General features: G+C 39.4%; 1 protein-coding gene across 2 annotated transcripts; it reads left to right on the top strand.

The window, feature by feature from the left end:
• The first annotated feature begins 1,320 nt into the window (after nt 1–1,320).
• On the top strand, nt 1,321–5,105 carry LOC118220098 (homeobox protein SIX3-like). 2 transcript variants are annotated; one of them, XM_035403716.1, is made up of 3 exons: nt 1,321–1,672; nt 1,780–2,443; nt 3,943–5,105. In XM_035403716.1, exons 2-3 carry the CDS (start codon nt 1,878–1,880, stop codon nt 4,094–4,096), a joined length of 720 nt encoding a protein of 239 aa, XP_035259607.1. In that variant the 5' UTR covers nt 1,321–1,672; nt 1,780–1,877; the 3' UTR covers nt 4,097–5,105. The 2 variants fall into 2 exon arrangements, with proteins under 2 accessions (XP_035259607.1, XP_035259606.1); XM_035403715.1 differs by lacking the exon at nt 1,321–1,672 and having other exon boundaries at nt 1,742–2,443.
• Nucleotides 5,106–20,411: the final 15,306 nt, after the last annotated feature.

The raw sequence follows: 20,411 nt of genomic DNA, 5'->3' as shown, positions 1-20,411 counted from the left end.
GCATAATACTGTATACATATTACAAGTAGAAAGGATTTCACTGGTCTTAAAGTTTCAGTGATGCGCATTGTGCCCAGCCAACCCCACCCACTGGAAACTTGGAGTTAAGCCTATGGAGGAAGCAAAATAATCTTGGCACAGTCTTTTTTGTGCAAGAATCAATCAAAAAATATTTCTGGGCCATTTATGAATGCAAAAAAAAAAAAAAAAAGTATTAAAACATTCACAGATTTCAGTTTCCTGGACCCTTAAATATACATTTGGCTCTCATGTTTGCTGTGGAGGCGGAGCACCTTCAAATAAGCTAACATCTTGAAATATTTGCACTTAAGAGCTGCTTTAAGCAATATAACAATTAGGCCTACCTCGGTCTTTTTATAAGCATGTATGTAACAATGAAAGGTTTTACTTGCTTTTATCATTTTATCACTTCTATATAACTGAAATAACAAGGCTGAATTAAAAAAAAAACTAAACAAAGATCTGTACTGATGTAATGCTTCTTTCCAAAGCATATATGTCATTAAACTACACTGACCAGAATGCACACACGAATTTTCAGCATTTCAAACAGATGCTCACTCCTGGGTTATAAGTAAAGGATCATGTGATTGCTTCATTTTTGAAAAAAAAAAAATTTTTATTTAAAAGGCATGGTAAATCTGAAGTGCTAATATTAAGAAAGGATGGATTGCTACATGATTGTATATAATGTGATTGTTAAGTTATTATTTTTTAATGTTCAATAGCCAATAGGCCTATTGCATTTAGCTCTGAACGAAAAAACAATGGGACAATGGAAATAAATACATCTTCGTGAATAATATTAATATTAGGGCCAGCATCTTTATTTCCTCAAGTCGATCCAGCCAAAACATCATTAATGTCTTGCCTGCAAAGCCCGCACAATTTGGACCCATGCGATGGCCAAAATTATTTAGCTGTGAGAAGAGTATTCCGGTAATAATCGCAACAATGATAATTTATGCTTTGCATTTATTGATACAATCTCGATTTTTATCTCGGTTCACCGCGGACAATGACTCTACTTTTATAAGTTAGCAATTATGTGGCGGAAGCATTCCTTATAATGGCACAGTTAACCGTTTATAGGCAACATGGGTGCAGCGAGCTTATTGCAAAAACGAGCTGCAGCTCTTTTTTCATTAACAAGACTGCTCTAATATTCCGGGATTGGCACATTCCGTCTGTGTTGCCATCACAAACAAGCCACAGATTTGACGTGCTGCTCTTGTCGATTTTGTGTGCAAAAGATCAAGGTTATAGGCGAATCAGCAGATCTTTCCGTCATAGCCCATTTAGAGCGTTCAGATTGTCTCCCCTCCCAAAATGCCTTCTAAAGAACTAACGGGTCTTGTTTACTTTACAGCGTCCTGTTCTCTTATTTTTCATAGGTTTTGACAAACTGTCATGCATCATGTTTGACTTACTGTGAGTCGGTGTCGAGAAACAAGATCGGACTTTGTTATAACCCCCCGAGCGCGCAGCACAATTAAGGCTTCTACGTATTGGACAGTGATTGGCACGCTTGACAGTGATTGGCAATGTTGCCAGGACAACCATACAGTAGCACCATGAAAACGGTGCCAAATACGAAACACAATTATTTAAAGGCTTCACTCGATCTAGAAATGATGAGGATCTTGAAAAGGTAGGTGTCATTAAGGTGATAGCTGCTTAACAGTTTTCTTTCCCCTCTTTTCTACCTGATTGTTCACCAACTCTGGTCATTCCGCGGTTTTCTGTCACCCCTTACAGCTATAGCCTATTCCTCTCATCTCCTCTCAAACTTCGCTGATCACCGGTTGCTCTTGGCGAACAACTCTCCTGCGCCAAAAGAAGTAAAGGACTTGTCAATGTTTCCCAGTCTTAATTTCTCACTGGAACAGGTAGCAAGTGTCTGCGAGACATTGGAAGAAACCGGCGATGTGGAGAGACTGGGACGGTTCCTGTGGTCTCTGCCAGTGGCGCCTGGGGTTTTCGACGCGATAAACAAACACGAATCCATTCTGCGAGCTCGCGCCGTGGTTGCTTTTCACGCAGGAAATTATAGGGACCTCTATCACATTTTGGAGCACCAGAAGTTCACCAAGGACTCACACGGAAAACTGCAGGCTATGTGGCTCGAAGCACACTATCTAGAGGCCGAGAAGCTGCGGGGTCGCCCATTAGGACCGGTCGATAAGTACAGGGTGCGGAAGAAGTTTCCATTGCCCAGGACCATCTGGGATGGCGAGCAGAAGAGCCACTGTTTCAAAGAGCGGACACGCGGCCTTTTAAGGGAAAAGTACCTCCAGGACCCCTACCCAAATCCAAGTAAGAAAAGGGAACTAGCACGCGCGACTGGCCTCACACCTACGCAAGTGGGAAACTGGTTTAAAAACCGAAGGCAAAGGGACAGAGCCGCGGCGTCAAAACACAGGTCAGCTGCATTTTGTTTTAGTGGTGCTCGGCGATAGTTGACACCATACTACGGTGCACCAGCAGGAAAAATGTGAACAAAACAATAAATGATTGAAGTCAGCTTACAAAGAACTCTTTCTTTTTTCGTTGTATACGTGGAACAATTGCTTACAGATCTGTGTTCCACGCCTAAGCCTAAAAATAAATACAGAATGGAGAAATCACAAAAGCATAATGCAACCTCCGCTTTGTTTGCGCATGTTTTTTATTTACATATGATTGTGAATACTTTCCAGGAGAGATACAATCGAAACACGGTTATTATATTACTAGCTAACTATTTTTAAAACATTATTCATTATACAAACATTATAACATATAACATTATACAACAGAAAAAGTCCCATAGCCTACAAGAGTTATTGCATTCCGTGTTCACAACTGAAGTGTAGCCCCAATTCTGCCTAGTTTTGTAATAGCTATGCACACATATATATATTTATATATATATGTAAGCTATTAGGCTACATGGTGGAACAAATAAGAAAAAAAAACATCTTATAGGCCTACTTATCTTAAAAGGAAGCATTAATTTAACTATTTTCCAATATATTATTGAATGAAAGGTATATGTATGTCTTCAAATTTTATTTTGTATGCTTATAGCTGATTATTATTTTAATTTATTACGAATACATTGATCAAAAATATGATTTTTAAAGGAATTGTTGGATTCAAAACACTCGCTTTGTTTAAATGTTAACGCATTTAACATGCCTTTTATTAATAATTTTAAAGTAGGCCTATATGTCTATTGTCCGTTTATTTTCATTTTCTGCCACTCTGTTTTAAGAGCTCTTAATGTAGCCTACCTTTTAAACTGGAAACAACATTGCGTTTTCCCCTTTCACCGTATCGGATAGGTGACATTTATTTTGTCCCAAGTTAGCCGTGCAACCCAATTGTTTTGACACTGGTGTCGTATTGTGAAGTTATGGGAGAAATCTCGACAAAAACGTTTTCAGTTTAAGAAAAACTATATACTATTGACAAAACGTACACTCTCTTTAAAACAACTTCTGAAGTTTTTAATGTCAAACTTTGAGTAGAATTTGTAGCCTACAATGTTAAAATGAAACATGAAAATGAAACAAAATGCAGGTGGATCATTCACAGTCAATAGTAAGAAGTACTAAGTAATTACTGTATAGGTTCAATCATGACACATTTCGCTTTAAAAAAAAAAGTATCTAATTTGACGTTTATTGGAAAACTCACTGAATAAATACAAAAACATCCAGAAGACCTGGCGAGAATGCTGAATTTTTTCTTTTTTAAATTAAATTTTTAGGGCAATTTCGGTAGTTATTTGTGTAAATTAGCACAAAACAACTCAGCTGGCTAATGCTCGTAGGTCTGGTGCACTTAAGGATAAAGCAGAGTGAGAGGAACAAGTTATGCGGAGGGAATGCGCTATGTCGTGATATCTGTTTTATCCTCACGTCTTGTTTCTTCCAGGTTGCAACACCATGGAATTGGACAAAATGGGGTGCGCTCTCTTTCGGAGCCATGCGGTTCACCATCCACTAGCATCTTGAATATGATGGACCGAATCGAAACGGGGACCTCCATTATCTCCATAGCATCCAGTGACTCGGAATTTGACATATAATACAAAAGGAGAAATATTTACAAGGGAAACTACTTGAAATAAAAAAAAAATAAAAAAAACGTTAAACCCGGGATTATGAAAGGACCCATTAGAATGATTAAAAGGAGAGAGAGGGGGGACAATAGTGTTTCGAGCGCATTCAGTGGACCTTCCTGTTTTCCTACCCCTTTTCTGCATGAATTTATTCAGAAAAAAGTGAAACAGTTTATATAAGGACCGCCGAAAGGAGAGAGTAGAGACTTGCAGAACGCCATGTCAGACATCTATTTCACTTTCAAGTGGCGATGGGACTCGGCAGGATGCAATGATGTGTTTTGTTTGTTGTTGTTTGATACTGTCATCGGACAATCATGAGGAAATCCCTTTTGTCACGCTTCTGTCGTGCGTAGGCTACGTGTAGGGAATACGGTACGGTTACAGATTTGTTTTTTCGTTGAAATGATGCAATGAATTCTCAGTCTTCAAGAATACCAGTTATGTCTGTAATATTCGTGTGTATGGTTGGACACAATATTGTTATTATTCTTCACCTCCTGCTTCACTTCAGCCTGATGTCCTAGTGTGTCAAAAGTTTAAGTGATTTAGAATCCTTTAATATTTAAATCTGGATTTGTGATAATGTAATCGGTCATATTTATGCAAAATAAAATTAATATAATTCTACATCAAAATAGTTTATGTAAGGTGCTTGTTATTGTTTAATCCGGGTCTCCCCTGTATGCTTTCCGATGAATGACCAAGCCATTTAAGAGACTAATCATCGTGGATCCCCGCCCTGACCACAGTGCCCCATGGTGAAGTTCATCGCCTCTGTTCCTCTGGATGACATGAGTTTGAATCAGAAGAATAGGAAAGAACAATTTAAAACCTGTTTACAGGCATATTCAATCAAAAACTTTTTTGTACACTGCTGCTACAGTAGCCATTTCAAGATTTTACACAAATAATTCAGTCCTCTATCATGTGCCAAAAGAACGGTGCAATTTGACAACCTGGCAAATATATTAAAAAAGCAAGGTACTGTAAGTAAAAAGCAAGGTACTGTAAGTAAACATCTGTTTCGGAAGTCATTTTTGGATAGGCTCTAAGGAATTACTGTATCTACAATAAATCAAATCATACATAATTTAAAAAAGTCAGTATGGTTTTCTGAGTCAATTTTAGAGGAAATTGTTTGCCCGGTGACCAAACAACATAATGTCCCCGTCTGTATACAGTAAATGTAACAATGTTGAGTTACGCCTATAACAAAACATGTTTTTTGTTTTTTTGTTGTTTTTTTTTGCTGTTATATGTCTACAGAAGGCCATCTACAGACAAAACAAGGGGGTTGTTACCCAAGTCATGGAGAGGGCTTCAGATTTGGAGATTAGAGATGGGACACTAGTTGAAAAACCATCTACATGTTTACTTTTGGGGGGACCTTGGGCATTTTAAATGGTGTTTAACATTTGTAAAAGAAAGTTGTACTCATCAATATGTTGGACTTTTTAAGATAGTTCAGTGTTAGTTTAATATTAAATGTGTTAAGCTTGTGGATGCTTCATGTGATTAATGGAAAAGAAACAGTTCCCTGGCCACAGGCATTTATAATAAGCACACAATAGATTGGTTTGTACAGTAGGCTATTTGCTTTGTAAAAGCTTACCTAGGTGTTAAGAAAGAAACAAAAGCAGCTTTCCTCATCCAAAATGAAAAAAAAAAAAAAAAAAAAAAAACGTATTACATTTATATCAATTATCCCCCTTTTATTGTTATTAACCACAATAAATTACTAATGCATCTTTCTTGTAGGGATATGAGTTTTTGTGTAGCCAATCAGATGTAGAGGATGATGAGGTTGACTGATGTATGGAGCTAGTTTTATGGGAATTTGACTAGGGTTGATTCTATTCTGAAATATGTCACAGGATTTCCCCCCCTTCTCACAATTTGGAATGTCTGATCACATTCATCAGTGCTCATTGCTGCAAGAATGAGATGTCAGCCACCACTTCATATCCGACCTCATTTTAAAGGTGGGCTCGCACAGACAAGAGTTGGAGGAAGACACTTTACATGCTGCTCATCCAGCAGACCCAAAAAATTAGCAGGGGTTGCCAGGGCGGCATTGTAGTATAATGGCAAAGGAATTGGTCTTGTAACCTAAAGATCGTAGGATTGATTCCCCGGTAGGACACTGTTGTACCCCTGAGCAAGGTACTTAACCTGCATTGCTTCAGTATATATCCAGCTGTATATCTGGATACAATGGAAATGCTTCTGACTTACACAAGTTGTGTCAGTCTGGATAAGATCGTCTGCTAAAGCCTGTAATGCAATGAGTGAGATTCTGTCACCCTCCTTGGGTAATGCTAGTGCATTTAGCCCCACTTCCAGTGGTATCTTGCTTTCTCAAAAGGTTTCCCATCCATGGATTATCCAAGCTTGGAAGCTCCTGAGAAAACACCTGCTTAGCTTTAGCAGTCTGACACGAGGAAGCCATTGGGTGGTGGAATTAATTCTGTTACTACTTCTGAAATATTTATAATATCAACTTCTAAGTGTAATTGTACTAACTGTGGGGGTGACTGATTTCCTCTGGCCCTTTTTAGTGCATAAAGTACTTGTTTGGTGTCTGTTTGTTTATTATTGTCTGCTGCCCCCTGTAGGTCAAAGGTACTCAGGCAGTCAAGGGATCAGCCCCAGCATACCTCCACAAGATATTCAAACCCTACATGCCAGCCAGATCCCTCCGTTCTGCTACCTCAGGACGCCTAGCACCTCCCCCCCTTCGCACCTGCACTTCCAGAACACGTCTCCTGTCTGTTCTGGCCCCACGATGGTGGAATGACCTCCCTGTGGAGGTCAGAACAGCTGAGACACTGACCCATTTCAAACGACGACTGAAGACTCACCTCTTCAGGCTGCACCTCTCCCCATCCCTCCCTACCCCCCTGTAAATGACTGTAAGCTTAGGCAGCTGTTTCGTAGGTGACTTAGGTGCATTAACTGTCTTAACTACTACTTGTATTTTTTCCATAGACTGCGTTGTTGCCGTTCTCGTTGTTAGCGTTAATCAGTTTAACCTTCAGGGTCCAAGTTGAACTATGCGGTTGTTCCCTGCACTTGGACCGGTACCTTCTCTCTAGGGGTTTCGTCATACTTGTTCCTGGTTATGATTATACACTTTGTTGTACGTCGCTCTGGATAAGAGTGTCTGCCAAATGCCTGTAATGTAATGTAATGTAATGTAATGTACTGAATGTAAAGCTTTGCTGTACTTGCTATGTGAGGGCCCTGAGAAGGTTTTTGAATAAGAAAGAAGCTGTTCAGTATATCTAATTCCAACAAGTGTCCATCAACGTTGTGCCCATATCCGTGGTCTAACTTTCTGTCCAATTATATCTCGCAAGCTCATTCTTCACACTACATCAACCGCCATAAACTGATTGGCACTTGCTCTCCACTTCTTGAAACCACTGGAGGAACTGATGCTGATTATGCACAAACTAATCCATCAAATACATTTCCTAGAAAATGTAGTTTTGAAAAACCTTTTTTTTATTTAAAACAAAAAAAAGCCTTTACATTATCTGCTGTTTCTGTTATTATGCGCTCCAATGATCTTGTATTTTTGGACATATCTGTATAGTTTTCCTATAATTGCATTTATATTGTATAAATATTAGTATTTGTGTTGCTATAAGCACCCTGTTTGCACTGTATAAACATAATTTATTATTATTATTATTATTATTATTATTATTAATAATAATAATAATAATAATAATAATAATAATAATAATAATAATAATAAACCTGATTTCTCGGTCCCTTTATGTACAATTTATCACTTAGTACAGTCAGCTCAGCTCTTATTGGTTGTTCCCACCAGTACTTTCAATCAAGGGCCACTTGTGGATTGGATGTGGATCTAGGGTCAATTACTGCCATACAATTATACTTTCCATCTGAATGACAGTATCTCTTCATAAGACAAAGAGATACTGGGATTCCTCACAGACTGTATAGCTTTCTCTCAACAAACCCATTACGGCTACATTGTTAGACTGCTGTGTAGTGATCCGGGCAGTAAAATAGCCATTCAGACTTTTTTTTCCCATTGGGCTCAAGCACCTCAGCCAGTATTCATAATAAAGAGGTGGTGACATACTGTTTGTACTAAAACTGAAAAGGATTCATGTTAAACAGCAAACAGATAAACATCCACAGTTCATAAGTGGAAGTGGGCCGGTCCAGCTGCCTGCTTTCAGCTCAGTAGAGGAGGTAATTGATGTCAGCAAACAGTGTAAACAGTTCCTATTACCATCAGGCTGCTAGAGCATCTCTGAGCACAGAGTGATAATGGCTTAATTGTTATGCTTCCCACTGACAATAGTAGCTGCATGTATGTGTGTGCGTGTGTGTGTGTGTGTGTGGGTGGATGGGCATGTATACGTGTGTGGTAAGGGTGTTGAATGTGTAAACTAAAAACAGACAGTTGGGAGGTTGTCTTGATCAGCTGACCTAGATGTCCTTTTACAGATTTACAGATCCGCTGTCAGAGGATATAAGAACTGCCTTTAAGTCCCATGTCATGGCGGCACAATCTAAGGACAGGATTTACGCACAGGAAGATCTGTCCTGGGGCTTAGACCTAGGGCTGGGGGAGGCGGCAGGAAATGCATCGCCACCACTTGGCCTTTTTTAAAGCAGATTAAACACGATGGAGAGCAGAACAAATATTCATTTTGCCGCGAGCTTGTCTCATAAGGGGATAATCATCCATCCCTCTTTTTATAGCTCTGGTATGACGTTCTTATGCGCTGTTGAGATCAGAAGACATCTTGCCAGTTGACAGATGAAGGTCACGAGAATTTAGAGACTGTTTTACATCCGCCAGTATAGATGCTGCCTTGATTGACTGGTGCTCCGAGGAAAGGTTCATCCTGACCGATCATTCTCTCATCTTAAGAGAGGAAGATCAAATTCCACGCATGCGGTATTAATCCTGCCAGTCTATAGTCCTTGTACATACACGCACAAAAGCCCTTAAACCCATGCTGCCTCCACAGCAATACAAAGGACGCAATGAGCACAGAGAAAGTGCATGTACATGCAAACAAACACACACAAAAATGAACATACGGGCATATACTGTACAGTGAGCTCCAAAATGCTTGGGACAAATATATATATTCACTCCCTAGGTCTTCCTAGCTCATCCTCTTGCTCAGTTGGACAGCTGGGATTAATCTCTCAGGGACAGTTTTAAAGGGGGAAAAGACAATGGGGGAAAGTTGGATTGAGGATTAACTCTGGAAATTAAAGAAGAGGAAAAAGAGTAGTTTGTATTGTTTTGCCTATCTGATGAAATGAGATGTGAGACAGGTGGGGTGGGGGTGAGTCCCTCCCCAGAGGTGTCACTAATGGGGTGCTGGGGGTGCGGACCGCACCGGGTGACACCATCAGAGGGGGGTGACACCGAAATGACTGGCAATACACTTTTTTATTTTTCAAAAAATAGTGACTGGTTGAAACAGCTAATTTCTCCGATTTTAGTTTGCTGCCGGTTGATTTAATTAGCGGTATGAATGTGACGAGAAGCGCTTTGTCGTTTGAATGCATGACGCGTAATTCCCCCCCCCCCCCCCCCCCCCCCCCCCCCCCCAGCTCACCCGTCGACAACATCGGGTGACACCGACGGTCGACCGCACCAGGTGTCACCAACCCTAGTGACGCTACTGTCCCTCCACAGTACCAGCTTTCTCCAGCTCACTTACATCCTCATGACGTGAGACTCCCAACTTGGGTGCAGCATTCATCAGCAGATTTGGAATTTGGAATAAAAAAATAATGCTACAATTTATCGCATAATCTATTTAGCCAACGGTTACCCTTAAGCAGCCTTAACTTACATATTCTCAAGGGATACCTATATCCTGAGCTGGATACGTATTGGATTTTATGTACTTTAAGTGCTCTAGCCACGGCACAACTAGAAATGTAACCTACAGATTTTGGCATCCAAGTTTATAATGGCATCCTTTAATCGCCACCTGATGGTGTGTTCTGATTACAGTCTTAATCGCACACATCAATCAGGCTTTTCGGGTCTGGAACTGTCATGCTAAGGCACTCAGCATGTCACATTTGGAACCTTACTGCCACCCAGTGGCCCAAATGAAAACTTTCAGCTTGCCTGAAACATTAGTCTTGTCTGTCTCACATAATAGCATAATGAAACTTGCCAGTTTGACACTGGGATGTGAGGTAAATCCGCTATTCTGTTTGACGAATAAACCAATTGTCATTTACTTCTTCTGATGAATTACTACCTGGTGTAGGTGGTGATGAAATTAAAGACAGTGATTGAAACTAAAAAACGATCTTGTGTATAAGCAAATTCACATGCAAACCAGCAGGAACTTGCTAGAATCAATCAGACTGGAGGGTTTTTAGTGGTAATCAATTTCTGGCACTTTAACATCCCTTTCTTGATTATCTTGAGATGTGTCGGGGGCAAGACAAGCATTACATGAGTACTGCAATGTCTTATACATCATGTGGACATACACGTAATACAGATCACCCTAAATATTTTTTTAAAATTGATTCACTGTATATCATTTTTAGTGACATATCTGAGGTTCGGGTTATTTTTAATCAATTAGGTTTATATCTTTTTAGTATATTTCATAAGTTATTTATGTACATTGCAAAATTACAATGGAATAAGCTTGTGTTCAGGGCTTGACATTGGCTCACCAGACACTGTGGCTAGTGGCTTTCCAAAGTCACTAGCCCTGTCAAAATGTTCACCTTAATTTTCATTGGATACGGCAATCCTTGTCACTTTCTCGCTGTCTGATCACAGTCACAGAAGCTGAATCGGCGCTCTCCACTAGCTTGGAGTGTTACTAAATGAACAGTTTAAAGCCGCAGTGCGTGTATGCGGCACCGTGTTCGGCAGTGCTTCGATTTCAAACAAGTTCTCCTTTTATCAAGAATATTCACATTTGAGTGAGGAGGCAAGGACTGGATGGGCCAATAGGATGAGCACACAGTGTTTACTCAGTGCACATGGGTGTAGTGGTATCATGTAGCATCACATCAAATTGACTTAATTACTTAAGATGCCCTTTGCAAACTACAATGATTTTTTTTCATAGAAAATGATACCAAAAGGTCACCCCCGCCCCCAAAGTAGCTGGTAAGAGTGACGGAGATACGGGCCACTGCTGAATTTTACCAACATTTGGCGGGTGGCTGGTGTTAATGTTAAGCCCCACTGATACTTAGTGTTGGGAGAAAGATTTCACAGACCCCCTCAGGGGTAATCTATTATATGCTATGAACAATTAACTACTAATAAAATTGAACCAATTACAGTGCTTTATAAATGAGAGCAATGTGCAATGTGCAATGATTGGTTCATGCATGTCAGTGGCTCAAAGCACACGGTAGCTCCAGAACTTCCTGAAGATCATGAGTCCTCCCTCTCCCATCACTATTGTTAAGATGCTGTATATGTACAAAAGTATGATTTCCCTAAACATCATATATATTGAAACGGCAATGTAGCTGTCTCTCTACCGATTCAGCTATTTCAAGTTCTTTTTTTATAGTTTTGCTCTGGTTTTCTACATGACATTATAACCTAGACACTACGTTGATATGATTGTTCCAGTCGTTGCCACTAGATGGCAGCGGCATTTTAAGTGCTCGTGTCAAGCTAAATAGAATTCATCTTGTATGGTATTAAAATGATAATACATTTACTGAGACAAGACACTAATGTCTACAAAGAAATTATTATAAAACATCTAAGCACCTGAAAAATAGTCTGCCCACCACATTACTGATATGGTCCAAATGATGCTAGGTTGCAGCAAAGGCTTTCACCCATAAGTTTCAGAAAAAGGAAATTAAAAACTCATTTCATTTATTTAATGTAGAACCATACATTCAAATTGCCACACTTAAACATGGAGAAGAACCAAACTATAAAGAATAACCAGACTTGACAAGATTATCAAATAAAGTTCTCAGTCAGTTCTCTGCCTTTCTATTTGTAGCAGACCATGCGTACATGTGTAGAGCAGTAATGGCAACAGTTGGTCCTCATCCTGGATGGTCTCATAAATTAAATTTTTACTAGATACATTGTACATCCTCTACAGCTGAATAGCTACTGAAGAAAGTCAGATTATATTCCTTGTTTAATGGCAAAAAATAAATAGATAAATAAAATCTGAGGTGATGTAAAGATACCAGTGAATCTGTTTTGAGTTGATCTTAACATTATTTGTGGATACGTGTAGACCTCTTCTTTCTCAGCACTCGCACTTGGAGAACCTTCATGGCAAAGGTATGCACTGTGCAGATATTAAACTATCTTGAAGTGCAGGTTTGGTTATTGCTGGTTATGCTGAAAGTCAACACGGTAGTTAACAGAGTGGTATATCTTTTTTGTTAAGTGTACTTAGTGATTAATTTATCTTAGTGACAGATTGATCTAAATTGAATTAATCATTTCCCAAACACAACATGAAGAAGCTGTTTGTTACTTGCCAATTGATTAGTCAGGTCGTTGAAAAATTAAAGGAAACAGGTTGAAACCAATGATCAATTTAGAGGAAATTTTTCCGTCCCTCCAATTTTCAGCTCACCAGCCACCACTGGCTGGGTGTTATGTAGCAGTCTGTGGATACATTGTGAGCTGCTGGATTTAGGAACATTGTTTAGCAGGATGCCAAGAGGTTCTGCAGAGCTTTCACACCTTTGCTATTTTTACATATTTACGCATTTGCATGAGGTGACAGTGACTGCGGGTTTATACCACTTAACTGTTGAGAAAGCCATGGAGTCCAGAGCTCACACGCTCTCTCTCTCTCTCACACACACTCACTCTCTTTGTCCTTTCTTTCTATATCAGAAATGTGTGATGTGAAACCTTAGGTTTTTTCTTCGTTTTTTCTACTGCTTTTAAAATAGAGATGGCTTGGACGAATGGTTAAGACATTTATATTGTACTTGCATGTTAAAGTAAATGTCTTAACCAAGCCAACTCCATTGGAGAGAAAGAGAAACTGGAGAAAGAAACTTGACTCTCTCCAGTTTGTGGATATGTCACAGTCTGTCGAGACCTTTTTTTTTTTTTAACCCTGAGCTGATTGTGAAAGTTTAATGTTCAAAGATCCCATTGTGGTGATATGGCCAGAAACTCTGAAATGACCCCACTGTCTCATACACCACTGGTCAGGTTACTCATTAAGCACCTGCACTGAGAATCATCAGACAGAGTTTGCCATGCAATACAGTGCCATGTTTTTACATTTTTAACATGAAACAAAACATCATCATAACACTTTAATATGATTGCAATAATGCAAAGCGACTGTATATTAATATTTTTCTCTTTTCAAAAAAAGGTTTCATTTAAAGACAGCAGACATTTTAGTGTGCATTTAAAAAGTTTATGTACCTTATTTCTTAATTTGATTAAAAACATTTTGGATTTGTATTGTAATGTTTTAATTGACTGAAAAAAGAATAAATTTACTTTACTGAGGTAGTTTTACTGATTTGGTAGTTTATTTATATTTGAACCTTTGGTCAGCTGGCAGGTTTGTTATTTATACCCGGCTGCTCAGAGTCCCACGCCACGTTACTGGTACCATAAATATTCCCATTTCACCCAGTAAGGCTGGAATAACATGCCATATAACAGGCCAGCAATGCTGGGAAAAGCTAGCCCTCGCTGAATTTCCCTGGACATTCCAGCCACTGAGAATGCTCATACTGAGAAATGAAGGGGGGGGGGTTATAGGAGGGAACATAAGGAGATAAGGTCAGTCACAGGACATGTATGAAAGTTTCATAGTTCTTATAGTATTTCAGGCTTTCATAGTTCTCATGTGTAGTACTATGGTGAAACAACTAGGGTATAGTGTAGAGCTGTCAGGTTTGCTGTTTTGTCGCCAGAATGTGTATGTATGTATGTATGTATGCATACATGCATGTGTGTTTGAGTGTGTGTGTCTGTTTATATGTTTGTGCTATGTGCTTGTACGTATGCACTTGTGTGTATTTATATGTTGTGTGCGTACTTGTATGTTCTTGTATTACTTACCGGTGTGTGTGTACAACAAATGAGTATGTATTAGCATTGCATTGAGTAGATGCATTGGGGCTCTATGGAGTGTTCGTATATATGCAAGTGCATTTTAGTGTGTTATTCATCCTGCCCGGTTTTGGCAGGGGGCGTGGTGCTAGCTCTGTGGTGGCACAAAAGGCTCCTCCCCTTTTTAATGAGAGGCTACTATATTTGGTTTCCACTCAGAACACACAGCACTTCCTCCCAGAGGCACACCAGTGTCTGTAAAGAGGCACCTCTTTTTACTTTGAGTTTTTCTGAGCAATCTTACAGGGACGGGTTGACACATGCTATTTACATATGATTTATGGATAAAACTGCACATAAAGAGAGGGGTGATAACTGACGTTACTGAAATATATGCGGTTCATTCTTACACACTAAAACTACAGAGCAGATTGAATTTCTTATTGTTGCGTGCCAGCTGACTTGTCCACTCTTGAAAGTTGGAAACAAAAAGCTGGAAGCTAGCAGGTCACATAGTTTGGTGGCCAGTTTCAGAAGATGGTGTTGCTGAGCATGAGTGGATGAGGCTAAAATCAACAGACAGATCATTATAAATTAAAGGCATGCAGTTGAAATCCATTAATAGAAAGGATATCATGGACAACAGGATCAGCAGAACTGGCAACTGGTTATTTATGTCACTGGAAAGCTAAGTAAGGTGTTACTGTTAATGAAATACCTGAATGCTTGCTCACTAGCCAGCTTTGAAGTCAGTCAGTGAATACCATATGTAAAGGGATAGCTAACTAGTCTTCTTGTAGTTTAATTGCAAGTGAACAACCAAAAGCTAACAAGATATCTAACAGGCTGTTCTAATGAACCACTGTGTAGCTAGGTAGCTAGCCAACTTAGGTCTGGCCTTCTAGCTGGCTAAACCAATGTATTTGTCTTAATGTTACAAGCTTAAGTTTGGGGTTTTACGGCCTATCTTGTATTCAGGCTAGCTATAAGCCACACAACAATATGAGTCGTCGTCAAATGATAAGATGTATATTTTACAAATGTATTGTTTGTTGAATTTCACTATCACTAAAGTGTGTTTAATGAAATGTCCAAGGCCCACCAGGGTTCTGGAAAGCCTCATCATTCTGAAATGGCTTGAGTTCTGGCGTGTTTCAGGATTCTGAAATGCAGCTGCAGAAGTGGATCAGATTCCCTTGCACGAGAGGGCCACTCTGTGTTTGTAGTTTTAAGGAGGGTTCTCTGTAGGCCTGAGAATCAGGGCCTCATTACAGGGATCACAAACCAGAGTGAGCTCCAAAACTCCTGCAGACCAGCTGTGTGTGACAGCTTTCATATTGATATTATTTTATGATTTATGCCCTTGCTGAGGGCAGCGTGCCTGGCTTACATTTTTATGCATTATTTGTTTATACAGTTTGATATTTACCAAAGCAATTCAGCTTAAGCACCTTTTTGAAAGATACAGTATGCCCTAACAGGGAACTGAATCCAAGACCTTTCCATTTCAAGTCCAGTTCTTTGACCACTGCTATGCAGTCTGTTCAGAACAATCCGTGCAAAACAGAATCACATATGGGGGTCACTGATGTGTTTCTTTGATTAAGTTTTCCAGTTATTTAGCACATAGCATCATTGTCATCTAAGAAAGAAGCGGGATAAGCTCACTGAACAGTTAAGTGCAGTAGAATTATGCTTGGAAATGGAATAAAATCATCTTACTTTACCTCCCAGTGTAAGACAGAACCTGTGTGTTTATTCTCGCCTGCCGCCTGCTCTTTTAGCACAGGAGTGCTTTTTTGGCCATAGAGACCTGGCCACTTCTAACACATCCCATTACTGGGACTGTAGTGTGAAGCAGACATGGAGGTGATTTGGGACAGTAATGTGAAATGCACGAGGTGGAGATTTGTGGCAAAGCTAAGAAAGGGACAGTCTTGTTTTTCTTGATGCAGTTAAAGGCACGGTGAAAGAAACAGAGCAGGCTGGTGGTTTGCGGGATCGGGGAGATGTACTTTCTCACAGCTGTGACTGCGGCAAAGAGGGAGGACCCGTTATCCTTTCTGGATTAACAAAAATAACAGGCGAATGCAGCCGTCTCCGGAGATTTTCCCAGATTGGCGGACAGTGTGCTCGCCATTATCACTGGCTTGGAGCGGTATTCAACTTGTAGCTAGTCGGCTCTCTCTCACTCACTCTCCCTCGCATTTTTTTTTTCCAGGTGTCACATAATGGCAAGTCTGTTTCTCTCCCCAGGTGACCTCTGTCTGACCCAGCAGAGGTTGGGCAACACATCTAATATAGTCAGACCTACAGTGACTGGGCCAACTTTACTTTGGCTTAGTAGGCTATTCTTCCTACCACCCAGGAGTCCTGCTGCTGGTCCTCAGTTCCTCACTCACAAACACCTAACTGATGATAATAATAATAATAATAATAATATATGGTGGTGCAGTGAGTACCACTTAACTTGATCTCATAACAGTGATGCATCTAATAAAGGAAGTATATTGAGCTTGTGTAGTCATGCATTCATTTGCTGTTTGTAGGGTTCTGAGGGCAGATTACTGGGATGTTATAATGTGCAGGCTTCCTGAAAGTTTTCCCATTTCTGCCTGTTTGTTTGGATTTATTTCTTTTTTATTTATTTTATTTATGGGGTGTGTTCCATTCCAGTGCATTAGTTTGGATGAGTCTATTTTGAAGCTGTGCTATATTTGGGCCTGTGTCACAAATGGAATGAAAAGGGCTCATTCTTGAATTGAAACACTAACAAAACTTGCAGTTTCTAGTTATTCTGAGCACATGACAAATAGCTTTAAGGGATGGTTCACTTCATGGTTTGTTATATATTATTTCAGTTTTAGTGTATTTTTTTTATTGGCCCAGACAGTCGTTTTGTGTGCAAATATGGATATTTTAGTTATTTACTAAAGTTTCTGGAGACCTGCTGGCTTGTCAGAGGGGCATTTTGGGGTTTTGGTCAGTAACAAGACAACATATTTAAAATAATTCCAAAGCAGCCTGGACAACGACATTATACCTCAAGGGGCGTGTAAATGGTTATGTAACATAATTATTTGTCCAAAAATGATCTTTAATCCTATTTTCAGCTCAACCTATTTCCTATAGCTTTGCAATTTGAAACCACTGCGTTCAGATTTGAATACTCGCAAGACATAAAAACTGATATTTATATTTATTATTTAAATGAACACTATAAAAGCAATCTGCTCATATATACAGCATCTAGAAATACAGGATATATATATATATATATATATATACATATATATATATATATAATTATATTTAATATAATTAAATATTAAGAACTAAAAATGACTTCACTAAAACTGAAATAATATCCAAGCCACGGAAAATGAACTATCCCTTTAACATCAACATTCAACTTCTGGCTTTTATCCATGTCATAAAGCTGAACATCACTTTCTGGTCTTAAATACTGCATACCAGAAATTATATATACTGTATGTGTTTTGATCATTTGCGAGCTAGTGTAAATCGGTCATACCCATGCCCTATACTGACAAGTATAGACTGACAGAACCCTTCTCCACCCACAAAACATACAGACATCTAGGATCAATTTCTTATTTTTGCAAGTGTTTGTGGCAAACAATCATGGACGGCCTCATTGGCCCAAAGAATCACAAGGACAACAGTACATACTGGCTATTCAGACTGACCTTGTCTGAATGCTCTGAAGGATATTGCAGAGTTACAAGTCTGACACAAGGCCAACTCCCTCATTTTCACAGACAGTTTGCACCAAGTGCAACAACTTTAATGGGGTCTAAACCAGAAATGAAGATAGCTAACTCTCTCAGAGTTGTAGCAGCTGTTTGTACCTAATGATCAGGAGCAGCTGTTACATATCTACCAGCGTTCAGATTGTAGTGGTCTGACTCTGAACTACTGCTGAGGTTGTTGCAATGAACCCTTCATATTAAACATTGCATTCCAGAAGGGGGGAGGGGGGTACATCAGGGGATAAGCTACAGTAGAGGGACAGATCTATTTAGTCAGTTGAACAAGAGGATTAGACAGCAGAAATCCCAATAAGTTACACTGGATATCTAAAGATAACAGTGAGTCAGGATGTCTGTTTAACACTGCATTGATGATGGCACCATCTACAGAACAGCAGGCTGAAAACTGGTTTCGGACTCCGATATTTCTCTTAATCTACCGCAACAATGATTTGCGTGTCACAACCATTAAGCAGGAAAATATTAGTCTTGTGGAGTGCTTTGGCTGCTGGGCTGTAGGGTATTTTCTGTGTGTTTCTCCACCCGGTTGTCTTGTCTCCCAACATAAGAACCATCTCAGTTTCTGGTAGCGATTTCAGAGCAGTGGCACTTTTTGTCTTAGGAATTTTGATTGCTACAAATTTGTTCTATAAGGCCCTGGTTCAGAATTTAAGTACTGTAAAGCTGCGAATGTCATAGAGATTTCCAAAGTTAACATTCATCTATCAGAAAAAAATATTAACAAAGTAACAAATTTTTTTGGCTTTTTTGTGGCCTGTGCTCTTCCCTGACAGTCGCTGTGGATACACACAGCATTACAAAGCGGCAGTGTCCACGCGATGCCTTGCAGGCAAGACAGCCCTGGCAGCCGTGTGGGGCTGTCAAAATGGTTCCTCTCCTCGACCCTGAAGTGATGTCATTCGTTGGAACGATCAGATGTCCCTTGGAAAAACACAGCCACTGTAATGCATGAGTGGGTTTTGTGGATGGAGTTTTTGTTGAAGGTGCTTGGAAAATTCTGGTGAACTTTCTGCCTACTAGACCAAGGCTGCACTTTGACAAAACAATTTGTTTAAACACTTTCTAAAAATGAAATTAAAATCTCAAACTAAGGCATTAGTTGTAAATTTGAAAATATGATGCCACTTGTTTTCTGAAGTGTGCTGCTTTTTTCAGTGTTTGTTATGCATTCATTACCGACAGCTACTCACAAGAGAAGATTGGCCAAATAAATGAAGTAACCTATTATATAATCCAAAGGCCTAAGACAAGGTTACCTTTGTGTGGCGAGTGCAGTTAGGGGAAGTGGCAATCTGTGGCTATGGAAAATAATTACATGTGACAAACAAAAATAGTTCCCAAGCGTGGGTTCCACAAATAGCTCTGCCCTGCAACAAATGTGCTACGAATGATCTTGGCATGCACACATCACTAAAAAACCCACTGTAAAATGTTGCCCTGCCATTCATTGACTTTAAAACTCATTTCAAAGTTACAGTAGTTGACATATTTACTTTAATATTCTAACCATTATTCATTTCCTTGACAAATGCCATTAGTTCAGGGTGTCCTGCTCTTAACAGCTTTTATCTGTTAAGGAATTTGCACTTGTGAAACACATGTACAGAACACATCTTATATGGTAAAACTGGAGCACTTGGCTCTCACGGGCAGTACTGTATACACTTATAAAGTTAATTGCCTTAGGTATTAAAAGCAAACAAAGTAGGTTACAGTTATATTTGTGATAATATAGGAAAGCTTCTGTTCAACTTCCATATATCCTATTTATGGATATCACTACTGTGAACAAAAACGCACAAACCCTAAGTGTAATCACACAATCTAATATTAAAGATTTTCTCTCAATACCTTACAATGAATTTAAAAATCCTCAAACATGTCTGTAATGCTCAATATGTCGCCAATGGGAATGCTTGAGCAAACTTTAAAAAGAAACAAAATGCATGAATCCCATTTACACATAAGAGGGCGCTGTTGTGTCATCTGAATTTAAATGTGTTTCCTACTTCTGCACTGCATTCAAATTGCACTTTTTGAGATGCAACATTTCAGCCAAATTACGTGACAGTGACAGGGCTCTATGCTAACATTTTTCCAAGGAGCCCATGTGCTTCCAATTCGAAAAATCTAGGAGCACACTACTGTAATGCATCCCAATTGGATGTGTTCCTAAATTATGTTTTCACTTAGCATAAATTAAATTTCAGGTGAAAATGTTCCTAAAATGGAAGCAAAGTAGAACCCTGAGTGAGTGTATTTTTTTGTGCGTGGTCACTAAGATATGCACAGAAGAGTGGAGCCTTTTGACAGTGGGCTGCATATGCAAACTTCAAGGCATTGTGAAACTTGGGTCTTCTAGCAAGGTGGGTGGACTGCGCCCAGCAGAAAGCATGTGTGGTTTTGAGCAAGG

Source organism: Anguilla anguilla, chromosome 2, assembly GCF_013347855.1.
Source record: "Anguilla anguilla isolate fAngAng1 chromosome 2, fAngAng1.pri, whole genome shotgun sequence".
Taxonomy (NCBI): domain Eukaryota; kingdom Metazoa; phylum Chordata; class Actinopteri; order Anguilliformes; family Anguillidae; genus Anguilla; species Anguilla anguilla.
Note: the sequence above shows the minus strand (reverse complement) of the source record. Positions and strands in the feature narration are given on the sequence as shown.

Coding starts and splice junctions, on each gene's coding strand:
- LOC118220098 (XM_035403716.1), top strand. CDS start 1,878: ATGTTTCCCAGTCTTAATTTCTCACTGGAACAGGTAGCAAGTGTCTGC. Junction 2,444..3,942: donor GCCGCGGCGTCAAAACACAG/GTCAGCTGCATT, acceptor TGTTTCTTCCAG/GTTGCAACACCATGGAATTG.